At 38.0% G+C, this 12,016-nt stretch overlaps 2 protein-coding genes across 3 annotated transcripts in view; one reads left to right on the top strand and one right to left on the bottom strand.

Moving 5' to 3' along the window:
- MCPH1 (microcephalin 1) overlaps positions 1–12,016 on the bottom strand; it is a 121,118-nt gene that overhangs the window by 23,419 nt on the left and 85,683 nt on the right.
- ANGPT2 (angiopoietin 2) overlaps positions 11,179–12,016 on the top strand; it is a 41,037-nt gene continuing 40,199 nt past the window's right edge. For both annotated transcript variants that reach the window (XM_027641084.1, XM_027641085.1), the window contains exon 1: positions 11,179–11,593. In XM_027641084.1, coding sequence (XP_027496885.1) covers positions 11,309–11,593 — 285 coding nt within the window. In that variant the 5' untranslated portion in view covers positions 11,179–11,308. The remainder of the gene's footprint in view (positions 11,594–12,016) is intronic.

Genomic DNA, 12,016 nt, shown 5'->3' on the forward strand with positions numbered 1-12,016 from the left:
CGTGAAAACCAATATTTTAACTAGTGGTGACACCTCTTGAAAATGCTTCCAAATGTTTAACTAGTCCAATGAATGTTTGGTGAGAAATCTGTACCTTTAAAAAAAAATTCTCACTGTGTAAAGCTAATGCAAATGGCAACTGTTTGAGGATTCACACATTCTGGTTTATTTTTTAAAATACACTTATATGTTGCAAATAAAGACAGTTCTTGGCCTCTCTTCATGTCATTAACAGCTTTAAAAGCCTTGGGCTATCCTCTCTAAGCAGTCACAGGCTATCTGCAAATTACAATAACGGAGAACAGACCCACATTTTGTTTACTTCAGCAGCTTCTAACCACTGTGCACAATAGACACATCAGAAAAAGGTTTTGACTGAAACAAGAAAAGTCTAAATGAGAGGTCCCCCAATTGCCTTTAAAGCATCACTTTTTTCTTAGTCCTGCAGGCTATCAGTTAATTAAAATAGTTATCTTAAAAGTATGTGTTATTTTTCTTTATTGGGTGTACTGCAGTCTTAAGCTGTGGGCCAGCAGAGTTAGGTCAGAGGTAGGTGAGTGCAGATTTTCTGCCCCCTCTGCAGAAAAAGCAAGATAAAGCATATGAATACAAAGGAGTCCACTTCACATAAAATAAATGTTCCAAAACAGAGGTTTGAAAAGTCAGAAATTACTCTATCCCAACTTAATAGAAAAGAAGAGCAGTCTGATTTTGATGTAAACTTTCTGGCCTGTTATGTTCATGATGCCTACAAAGTGCAGGTTCTCTTGTGGGCAATAATAGTCTATGAAGCAGTCTCATGCTGATGTTTTTATCAATTGGATTAACTATATTCTTTTGCATGTCACTTATGGATAATATAAAATGAAGCTGTCCCAATATTACAAAAAAATCTAAACCCATAATAATTTTCAATATTAAAATCACTGCTGCATTATATAGCAATAATTGTGCTTAGCAATTTGCAGGCACTAAATTAGCTTGTGGCTGACAGGTTTAATTTCACAGCTATGAGAAAATGCAAGAATTCTTTCAAATATATTAATTATATTTTTATCATCTGAGGAGGGATATTTTTTCCTATAAGCACTTTTCACATGGAGATCCAACATAAACATTTTTCTTTCTTTCATCAAAGTGATGAGGTTTGATGAGAGAAATTAAGAGATGAAAAAGCTTATTAGGGCACTTAATTCATACTCCTGCCAGTACAGGATTTTTCTTTACATATTTCAGTGTTTTGCCCATCTATATTAAATTACTCATACAAAAGGGATTCCACCGTTTCTCAGGAGAGGCTTTTCTACAGCCTCATAGATCTTACCTTCAGAAAATGTATCTTTATACTTTGTATGACATTGAAACGAAGTTTAGGCCATGACTCCTAACCATTTCCCTGCTTGCTCCAGTCCTGCCTGGAATACTTCAAAGCTGGTTGAAAACTCAGTTGAATACTTCAAAGCTGGTTGAAAACTTAGCCCACCCTTTCTCGCCAGAGGCTGCAGTGGGGCTCCAGAACAGCCACTGCTTCAACATTTCAGCTGACATTGACCAAAGGTATAGTGCTCTTAACCTTGAAGAATGCACCTACAGTGTAAAAGAATTATCTTTCCAGGGTGAATAATCCACTTAGACCCAATTTTTTGCTGGCTTGTTTTTTTTAATCAATTCACAGTCCACATGAATCCATTACCAAAAGAGATGAGAGGCAAAACAATATAGTTTGGATACAATAGTCTGAATTGTAATAAAATGAAAAATACTGATAATATATCTATCACTTTAACATGAGACAAGGAAACACGTCTGAAATCTGGAATAACCATCACTTATTTCCATAAGTTTCATGACATTCACTTCACCTAACTTCAGATGCTGTCATCTGAGCTTGTTACTCAAGAGTTCCCTTCTGATCAACTGAGAAAAATCTCTCTGACTCAACAAGAAATTCTTGGTTGACCTGATTTTTACATTTAATCGAGGAAGGCCATCTTGATATCCTGCACAAGGATACAATCTTCATTAATATAAAAGGAAAATATTCTAAATTGGCTGAATTAGGAGATGTTCTTCTAATTGTCATGGCATCATCTAGTAAATATTTTAATATATGCATTTTGCCTCCTAAGAATGATACTTAAGTGGACAAACGGGCAAAGGAAGGCAGAAATTAGTAGAAGAACATAATCTGATGATTAATTTGATGAACCAGAAATAAAGCTATTTATGTTCAAGAAAAATGCTATTCACAGGACATTGCTATTAGTAACATCCCACAGGCTATGGCTGAAACAGTGACAACTGAGAATGTATCATTTAATGCCAAAGCTGAAGCTTTATTAATTTATAATAGAATTTGATCAGAGATTTGACTGAAAATATTGACATAAAAATCAAGTAAGAACATACAATTATGAGCAAGATGTTCTATAATCAAGTTTAAACTGAAGCTACTAAGCTAAAATTGAAATATTTGAAAGGATTTGTAAATATAAGTCAGTTTGACTGTGGTTAGGCTGAATGTGGATTCACACTCAAAACAATATAGACGTCATCAACAAATGTTTTCAGATTTCCTGTACATATATATTTCTAGTGGAACAAAATAAAGTTTTTAAAAGATTTGAATTTTCTGTGCAGTAAAACTACTCAAAAAGTAAATCAGATTTAGATAAAGTGAAAGACCAGTAAGAGGACTTTCTAATTGGTTTGTGTTGGGAAGAAAATATACCACTTTCATGATAGGATACTCATAAGAGATTTGATCTTCTGTACACATTCCACTGGAGATGGAGGATTGTCTTTCCAGCAAATGATTTATTTGGAGAGATAAAGAACAGACTGTTACTCAGCCAGTGAGGTACTTATGTTAATATTTACAGAGTAATAGGTTGTATGGAGGCAAGGAGTCCAAACTCAAAGGAACCCTAATCTTAGTATCTGTATTCAGGTAATCTTTGTCCTGTCCCATCATGGGTTCTGATGCTTCTCTAACTGGGGAAAAAAACCCACTTTTGTTCCTTCCTTTCCTTGTACAGCAGTAAGATCGGTGATAAAAAGAATGCCCAGTTTTTGTGGCAGAATCAGAAAGAGGGTGGGCACTGTTTTTGAGAACTATTACTGAACTATGTTTATTAGTACTGAAAAAAGAAAATATTTATCTTTATGGACTGCAAAAATAGTTGCAGTTGCTCTGCCCTCTTCAAATTACACATCCATAATACAGTTCAACAAATATGAGTATATGAAAATATGCTGCAAATATTTTTCTTGCACTCTCCATAAAAAGGTTAGAGCACGTACTGTATTTTTTTCTTGAGGGAAACAGATGTCAGGAACTAGGTACCTTACTGTTGCTGTAAATGTCCTCTCTCTCTCTGAAAGCTTTGTTTATTCCTCTTACACAATTTCTCACTTCCTTTTCATTCTCTCTTTGACATCAATTTATCTTTGAATTCAGATTCTTAACTTGAACATGCTCTTCGGAAGTATGACAGGCTGTTATTATCAAATAAGTGTGCTATTATCAGATGAGAGAACCTTCCGCCAACCTGAATGACTGCTTACAAGAGGAAGGGTTTAAATCACAGGGACTGGGGTGATTTGTAGGGCTATTTATTGTCAACTTCTTAGACATTTTAAAAATACATCCTTTTAAACAAACGGCATAAGCATTTTTCTTTTGGATGTCAGTAAGGCAGATTTCTCATTTTCCAAAAGCCTTCTGGATTCTTTCGGAGTCTGCTGCCTTTTCACATCAACATAATACAACATTGACATAATACAACAAAAGTCAAACCCTTACATAAAGATTTTAAGTTTAAATTGTCCAAGTGCACAAAACTGTAATTAAACGACATTTTTCAAAGCATATAAACAGTATATAAGCATATAGAGTAAGAACATCTGTTATATGCTTTCACTTATAATTCAACAATGAAGAGTAAATATGCAAGTGCTATGGGAACAATTTTTAAAAACAGGTTTTAAAGGCTTTACTAGAGTAGTTGCTACACGTTAGCACACAAGTTACTCAGCTTCAAACCAATGGTAACTTGCTTAAACAAGTGCTGTATTATGTTTTGCCCACTATGGGAGATAACACAGGGCACAATACTTGACACTGTCAAAGATACTCAACAGTGCAATTGCAAGATCCTTAACACAGCTGTAATTTCCATGTCAATTTTCAACTTGTGCTATTTGAGTTTAAGATGTAATTACACTTTTTACCAGCTGAAGTTTGCTGTCATCACATAACTGAAGATAATAAGCTCACTCTTTGAGTAGTATAGCCAAACAATATAAAAGTGTTAGGGAGGAAGGACATATAGCAGCTATTCTTCACAATCCAGGGACTCACTTCCTAGTTCTGCACATGGATGATTCATCATTCAAAGATTAAAATAACATTCACTATTACAAAATGCTTGGAGTGAAGAAAACTACCATCTGTCCTACAAACAGGAACTTCATTAATGTACAGTGAGAATCTTCTTACATATTTACCTACATCTGTATAGATTACAGTTTTATAGATATTTGTGAATTCTACCTTAGCTATTGCTTGAAAATTTGGACTGATACAGGAAATCACTATAAAAGTAATGAAACAGTACGAACTAAGAAGCATTTTGTATTTAAGGAGTTTTTGGAATCTGGAAGTGATAATGACAGGAATTTCAAAAAAACATTAATTCATGTTATTGTTCTTGCTCAAGGTGTGATATTATAAAGTCCCCATCTAAATTAACATGCTATGCAGAAAAGACAACGCAGAAAGAATCGTGCCTTGCAGAAGCCCACCTAAGGAGTCTTTCTGCTGTGCCTTTTGCAATCGGACGTGCCTGTCTCATATTGGCCTTTTTAGCCACCAGCGCGCTTGTAACAAACGTGGGTAGAGCCCTTCCCAAATCTTCGTTCGCGAAGCCCAGCCATGATGATGATGAAATTAACATGACCAATTATATTTTAGCATCTACAACACACCAAGCATACAGATATAATTATGTATACATAAAATGTATAATTCCTTTTAATGTTGATGCAATCTTAGTCAAAAAGCCTTAAGCAAACATTATATAACAAAAAGTGGGACACCAAAATAAGTCTATAATCGGAAAATATGGTCACATTAAATGTCAGATTAACTGAGAAAGGACATCCCAAGTTTAACCCAAGACAGTCCACAAAAGCCAATCCAGCCAGTGGCTACAAAGCAAGCAATGAAACTACCATATTGGTAGGAGAGGTGCTGAATTTAGACCTTCCAAAAGTGAAAAAATTCAAAGCAATTAAATAGATAGTCTACTTGTGTGAAGCTCTGACAGATAGCAAAGTTGAATGTAATTTACTAAGTGAGGCAGAACTGCTATAATAAGCTTCATAAGCAAGTCACATTTCAAATGTTATGGAGGAGTCAGACAGAATATGTTATCAAATTCAGTATGTTGATGATAAGGATCAAGATAGGAATTTTAGATACATTAATGAAAGCATAGCTTAAAAAAGGGAGAGAATAAAATACCAAAGAAATGAAGGAATATAAACATAACTCGCAGAGTATAGATTTAAACGCATTGAAGGATAGTGGCAGTATCAACTGTGAAAAAGGGAGCATGCAAGCATTTCCAAGGGAATACGCAAAGTCTGGTTTTGGCTGCATTATGCTTCCACTAATGCTGTGACATCTAGCAAAAATACTGCGTACTGAAATGATGGATTGGATGTTACAAGGCAAGATGGGAACAAACAGACTGAGTCACCAAGTCAGAGTGGTAACTGAAATTTTCAGTGGATCAGATTATTGACCTCTTGTCCCTTCAGTAGAAGTACAATATGAGAACTACTGGGCAAATGCCCTCTTTTGAAAAGAAAAGCACTTGAAACAGACATGACAGAACATAAGAGATGGAACATAAAGATGATTATGAATTCACAAGGTGTTACACCAGATGTTCTGAGTGATTAGAAATAAGCTGCATCTGAGAAAGTGAGGGGTAATCCTGAGATTTTGTTAAATAAATCATGAGAGGCTGACAGAAAAGTTCAGACCGAATAAAAAGGATAATAAGCAAATGGTGGGGAAAGGAGGAGTGATTGGTAAGATATTATCATTAATTTTAAAGTGCTTAAGATCTGAACTATGAGTCTTGATGAAAAGAAATTGTTTGGCTTTTAGGAAAACATAATAACCTGTCACTCCTCTCTTTCAAAGAGAGTGAAAGATCTAAAAACAGATAAGATTTTCAGCAGACTAAAAATCCAATAGGGTCCTAGATCCTGTCCCCTGTTTTTTAAGTTACAAGTTCATGAGTCTTGTCCTTGTTGACATTTGTTCCTGAGAAAAATGCTAAAATAGTCCCAGTGGAAGAAAATATTCTGAAGACAGCAAATGGAACTATCACAAACTAATATTTAAGTACTAGGAACCAAAGGTAGGGACTTAATATGGAGTGTCAAAATGTGAGGAATGTAAATACCAGGAATATATGAAATAGTTCACTAATTTATTCCATGTTTTAGATAATTTTTCATCTCAGATTTGGTTTTGAAGTTATACATTCTCACATTACGGCATTTTCATTTATATATGTAGATCAAATACCCCTGTAAGAAAGCAGCACAAGAACCTACTTGCTTAAATTGTTCTGCCTTCATTTTGCACATATTTCATTATGTACTTTTCCCTTGCTAAAAAAAGAAAACTGCTGAAATGGAAACTTATCTACTAAATCAACATCTTATAAGTTTTAGGTGGCAAAGTCTACAGATAGCAGACTAAAGCCAAGTCAACATTTTCTTACACTGCTTCAAAAATTTATATGCTTCCTTTTCTATCAGAGATCTCACAAGATCTCTGTATCTGCCTGTCAAACAGAAGCTGTGCAGCTGTATGTAAAATGATAACTGGAAAGACAATGTTAGTAGAATGCAGGCATCTCTCTCAAAGCAGCTCAGTTATATGCTGCATAGAATAAAACCAGGATTGGCTGACTAAGGGAATTTAATGTTTCCCAAGGAAAGGAAATTGCCTGCACACATCTGGCAAAACGTTCTAAATGTTTAGTTTTGAGAAAATATACATTTCAGCTCTGCTTATAAGGTGAGTCTTGTAGAGTGGGTATCTTCTTTCTAAAAAGGGAAAGATCTAATTTGTACTTTAAATATACCAAGCCACTATTTGCTATTTTATGGCAAATATTATATACACTCAGCTCTAAAGCAAGCAGGAAATCACAGGCTAAACAGCTATATTTTAGTTTACAGAATAAAAGTATCATGAGTGTAAATATGACACTCCATAATGACAGTAGAAATTAAAGATAAAGAGAACAACAACCACGAAAGAAACACCGAGAGGAAGCGACTAGTCTGAATTATAACTTCTTACTCAATTTCATACTGACGTTTATAAGACTCCATGCCAAATTATTTAAATTCTTCCCTATTTCAACATGTCTAATAAAGAGATGGTCCTTCTCATAACTGACAGGGGACAGATCTTCTCGGTCATTCAGCTTTTTTGGAATAAGCCCTTCCCTTCAAGCAGACTTGTTATAATGCCTCAATGGCTCAGTAAAAAGGCTTGCATTCAGGCATCGTCCTTCCTCTTCCTCAGATTTCAAGGACAAAAGTGTATTTAACTTGCCTTACTTTTCACACCAGTTTTCTAAATTTAGCTGTTACTACTTTCTTTCCTCCTGAACTCTGACTGGCTTTGACTCCCTGGGGAGGTAGAGAAGACCACTTCCTCCTCCACAGCTGGGAAAGCTGCTCCCAAAGGGATAGAATGGGTGAAGGATCACAATCAAATGCTCCAAAAGATGAACCAAATACGGCAGTATCCTGCAGTGAAGGGTTAAAGGGATGTGTATTTATTTCGTTGGCAAGGTGAATGCTCACTAACTTTCCTGGACAGCAGGACAGAGCACTTCATTAAAGCAATATGAGTCCATTGGACCCAGATGGGGAAACAGAAAACCTTCTCTCAGTTATGTGTGTTGGGGGTTGCATTTATTGCCCCTACAGCCTGGGAGTATCAAGAAAAAGTTGGGGAAAACATTACCATGGTGAACTTTAGGGTGTTACCCCATGAGCTAGATGAGAAGCACAGCAAGTAGTAACGAACTGGTGATGCCTGCTGGTAAGAGTCTTCCACTAGCAGTCTGTTGTCAGTTCTCAGAATAATACCTGTGCTTTCTGTACCTTTTTGCCGAATTGCTGCCATAGCAACTGGCCATTTACTCATTTATTCATTCATTGATTCAAAACAACAACAACCCCCCCCCCCCCCAAAACAAACCCATCCAAAAATACAGCAAAAGGTGAACTTGTTTCTCTGTCCAGTATTCCTACAACCACAGTTCTCCCTAGTGGAGGCCCAGGATACAGCAAGCCTTCCTAGGCAGTCTCCAAGTTCAGTTTTTCTCCTGGCCCCGTTAGAGCGCAAGGGCCTCCCGGGGGTCATGCTTTGGCCTTTCCTAAAGGAAAACAGACTCCAGTTCAAACTTTTAGAGACACTCCAGTCTCTCCTCAAAAACCCAGCAAAACTGAGCTGCCAGATTATGCTGATGATTTGACTCACTAGAGTGGCACACAGATGGCATGTTTCATAGCCATTCAAAAACTACTAATTTAATCAAGCCTCTCATAGAGATCCTGTCTAATGAATTCTCAGCAGACTCTTCCTTAAGTCTTGTCTTTTACATATGTATAGTCCACAGAGTAGAGGTCTAATAATTAAAAAGAAAACTTCTAAAAGACTACACTGCTCAGTTTCATCTTTAGATATTTAATATCTAAATAAAGAATGAAAAAAATCCATGAAAATATAGTAATAAAAATAAAAATTATCCTCCAGTTCTTTCTCATTAAGAGACAGATATTTTCAGGGCTGCAGCAATCTAATTTTCAGCACTACTCTATTGAGTATAAGCAAACAGTGGGGAAAGGGGGAATGACTAGTAAGATATATATTTTTTGAGCTAGCTGTTCAAGGAAAAGAAAACACAGAACAGGCCAATTTAAGAGCAAGTAAAAGTCATAATAGGAAATTCTCATTTAACTTAACAAATTAATTACTCAAATAACAGAAAATCCTGAATTTCAGTGTCTGGTTAGATACTTAGAAATGCTTCACACAGTCTAGTGCATTAATCTAATACTACATTCTGTCTTCACTTGGTAATAGTAGGTTTCTCAAGTACCTCACAAAATACTGTTATTCACATGGAATTAAACATCCTTTCAAAGACTTTCATACACTGAAAGTTAGACATCAGTATACAAATGTTTGAAACTTTTGCTGTCAGTGCAGCTATCACATTAATCTGCTTTGCTATTGGAGTACAAAGCTGAAGGGATGGAGAATGCATAATTTATATACCAAACACTCCAAATATGTACATTTTGTAGAAAATAATCTAGACTGTTCCAGACATACTCCTCTGTTTCCTCTGGATGGAAGGATGAACAATGGCAGATGAATACTCCACAGGAAAAAATCTGACAAATTGGTTCCACTTGTCATTAGAATCTTTCTGGAATTCTCCAGAATTGAAGTCTAGAGATTATCCTTTCCAGAGCAACTATGTAGTATGTAACGAAATCCCAGCAGCTTCCAACAATGTAAGACGTGCATTTTAAGTGCTACAATTATTTTTGACAACTCCTGGACACAACTTCCATGATTTAAAAAGTAAAAGCCACATTAATACACTATATGAAATATAGCAAATTGTGTAAGACAGTGTGTCCTAAGAGATCCTGAGGCATGCTGGGATTTTCCTTGAATAAGAGAAACTTTGGTCAGTAATTCATGTTAGTTTCACGAGCATGGCATTCCCTCTGTTTAATTAAAAAAACCTATAGCTTCCAGATCCAGATCTAGCCAAAATCTCATCAGGCAGTTTGTCTTCAGGAGTCGGAATCCTATCATCGTGGTTTCAAGAAGTCATTTTCTTTCTACAGAGAAGTAAATTTTTCCAAAATTTCAGTGAAATGAACTCTTTCCCAGGGTCTGGTAGTTGGCTAGTAATTTTCCACTTTTTCAAGATGACTGATCACTGCAGAGAACATGGGAGTGGGAAGCAGGGGGAATCTCCTTTTTACTCTTACATACACATTTCAAAAACTTAATTTATTAGCGTTTCCCTCACCTTTTATGGGTATTTCCCACTTCTAAGGGCACAGAATTGGGCTAGGGAGAGCTGACAGGGTAACTGCTATTCAGCCATGCCACTTCCTGGGCCATGCCTTACTGCCACTGCCTCTGGATGGTTATTCCCTCTTCCAGTCACAGATGACTTGTGATTTCTAAATCTTATTAACATTAGCACTTCCAAAGTTAGCCATTTCGTACAGACAAAAAAGGCTTTTAAAATAATAAATAAAAAGCTTGTAAATGCTTAACTCTTGAAAGATATGCTTAAAAATGAGTATTCATCTCAGAGATTCAGTAAAATATGAAGTCAGTGTTCAGCTGAAAGCGGTCCCTTGTTCTCTTTGCAAGGAGGTGCCCATGCCTGCTTTTGTATGCTTGGGACAGGTTCTTTCTGTGTTATTACACAATGCATTAAACACCGACTAAATTACATCTTGGTTCAGCACATTTAAAAAATAATAAATTTTTAAGAACAAGCAAGACCAGGAACTTTTTTTTTTGGTGGGGGGAGGGTGGAGAGAGGAGGAACAGTTTAAAAATTATTACCCCCTCAAATAATTTACAAGCATAGTTTGAGGCTATCGGAACTGATTGCTCTGTCTAGGAAACCCTTAATTAGAGCCGTGCCGCAGGAATTCGCAGGGGTCCTGCTCTGCCGGCTCCTCCCTGGGGTTTCCTCTCGCCGCCCCGCTCCCTCCAGCCGTCCCGCGGTGCCCCCCCGGCACCGGCGAGCGCGGGAGGGAGGAGCAGCTCCGCTCCCCTCGTCTGCCCGCTCTCTCAACTTATCATATAAGGGCCGGGAAGGGACTGATCAGGGTGCTAAGGCGGCAGGAGCTCGGAAGGGAAGGCAGCGGGCCGGTGGGCCAGGCGGGGCCGGCCCAGCTGCTTCCCTGACAGCTGCGGGCACGGCGGGAGCGGCCGGACCGCCCCGGGCGCCTGAGGGAGGGAAGCCCAGCCCAGCCCAGCCCAGCCCAGCCCAGCCCAGCCCTGCCCAGCCCAGCCCAGCCCAGCCCTGCCCTGCCCTGCCCTGCCCTGGCGGCACATGGCAGCAGAGCGCTCGGCTGCTCCGCAGGTTAACTAGGGCCGGGCTCCGGCCGGCGCACCCAGGCTCTCTCGGTCCGACGGATTGCCGCAGGGATTAAAATGCAGCTGGCCGCCTGCTTCTTTTTGGGCTGCGGTATCTTCCTAGCTTCAGGATACAACTCCTTCAGTAAGAGTATGGAGACGATAGGCAAGAAGCAGTACCAGGTTCAGCACGGTTCGTGCAGCTACACCTTCCTCCTGCCCGAGACGGACAATTGCCGGTCCTCCACTCCGTACGTGTCCAACGCGGTGCAGAGGGATGCGCCGCTGGACTATGATGATTCAGTTCAAAGACTGCAGCTACTTGAGAACATCATGGAAAACAACACTCAGTGGCTAATGAAGGTGGAGTAATATAATTTCTATCCTAAAAATCTTGTTTGCAACATCCTGTTATCTATTTAATTGTTTGTTTGCATGTTTGTTTTCTCTAACAGTTTCTAAATTCCCAAAATGTATTGTCTAAGATAGATTTTTTAATTACCTTTCAGTCAAAAAGTTGTTTTGAAGTCTGGAACATAACTTTACTGACTAAGAAGGACCAGTGAACTGCACAGTTCTGCAGAGATCATGCTTTAAAGTTTGTCATTATATTGGAGTTGCTTGGACGAATAGCAATTACATACAGAGATGGACCGTGGGCATATCTGAAATTTCAGACATAAAGAACCAGCTACTAATTTATAAATAACTAACGAGGGCTATTCTAGCCCTATTTAAAGAATATGGAATGTACCTTTATCCAAGGCATGTTTGATAAATGTTATC

The sequence above is a fragment of the Corapipo altera genome, unplaced genomic scaffold (assembly GCF_003945725.1).
Source record: "Corapipo altera isolate COAL_440 unplaced genomic scaffold, ASM394572v1 46, whole genome shotgun sequence".
NCBI lineage: Eukaryota > Metazoa > Chordata > Aves > Passeriformes > Pipridae > Corapipo > Corapipo altera.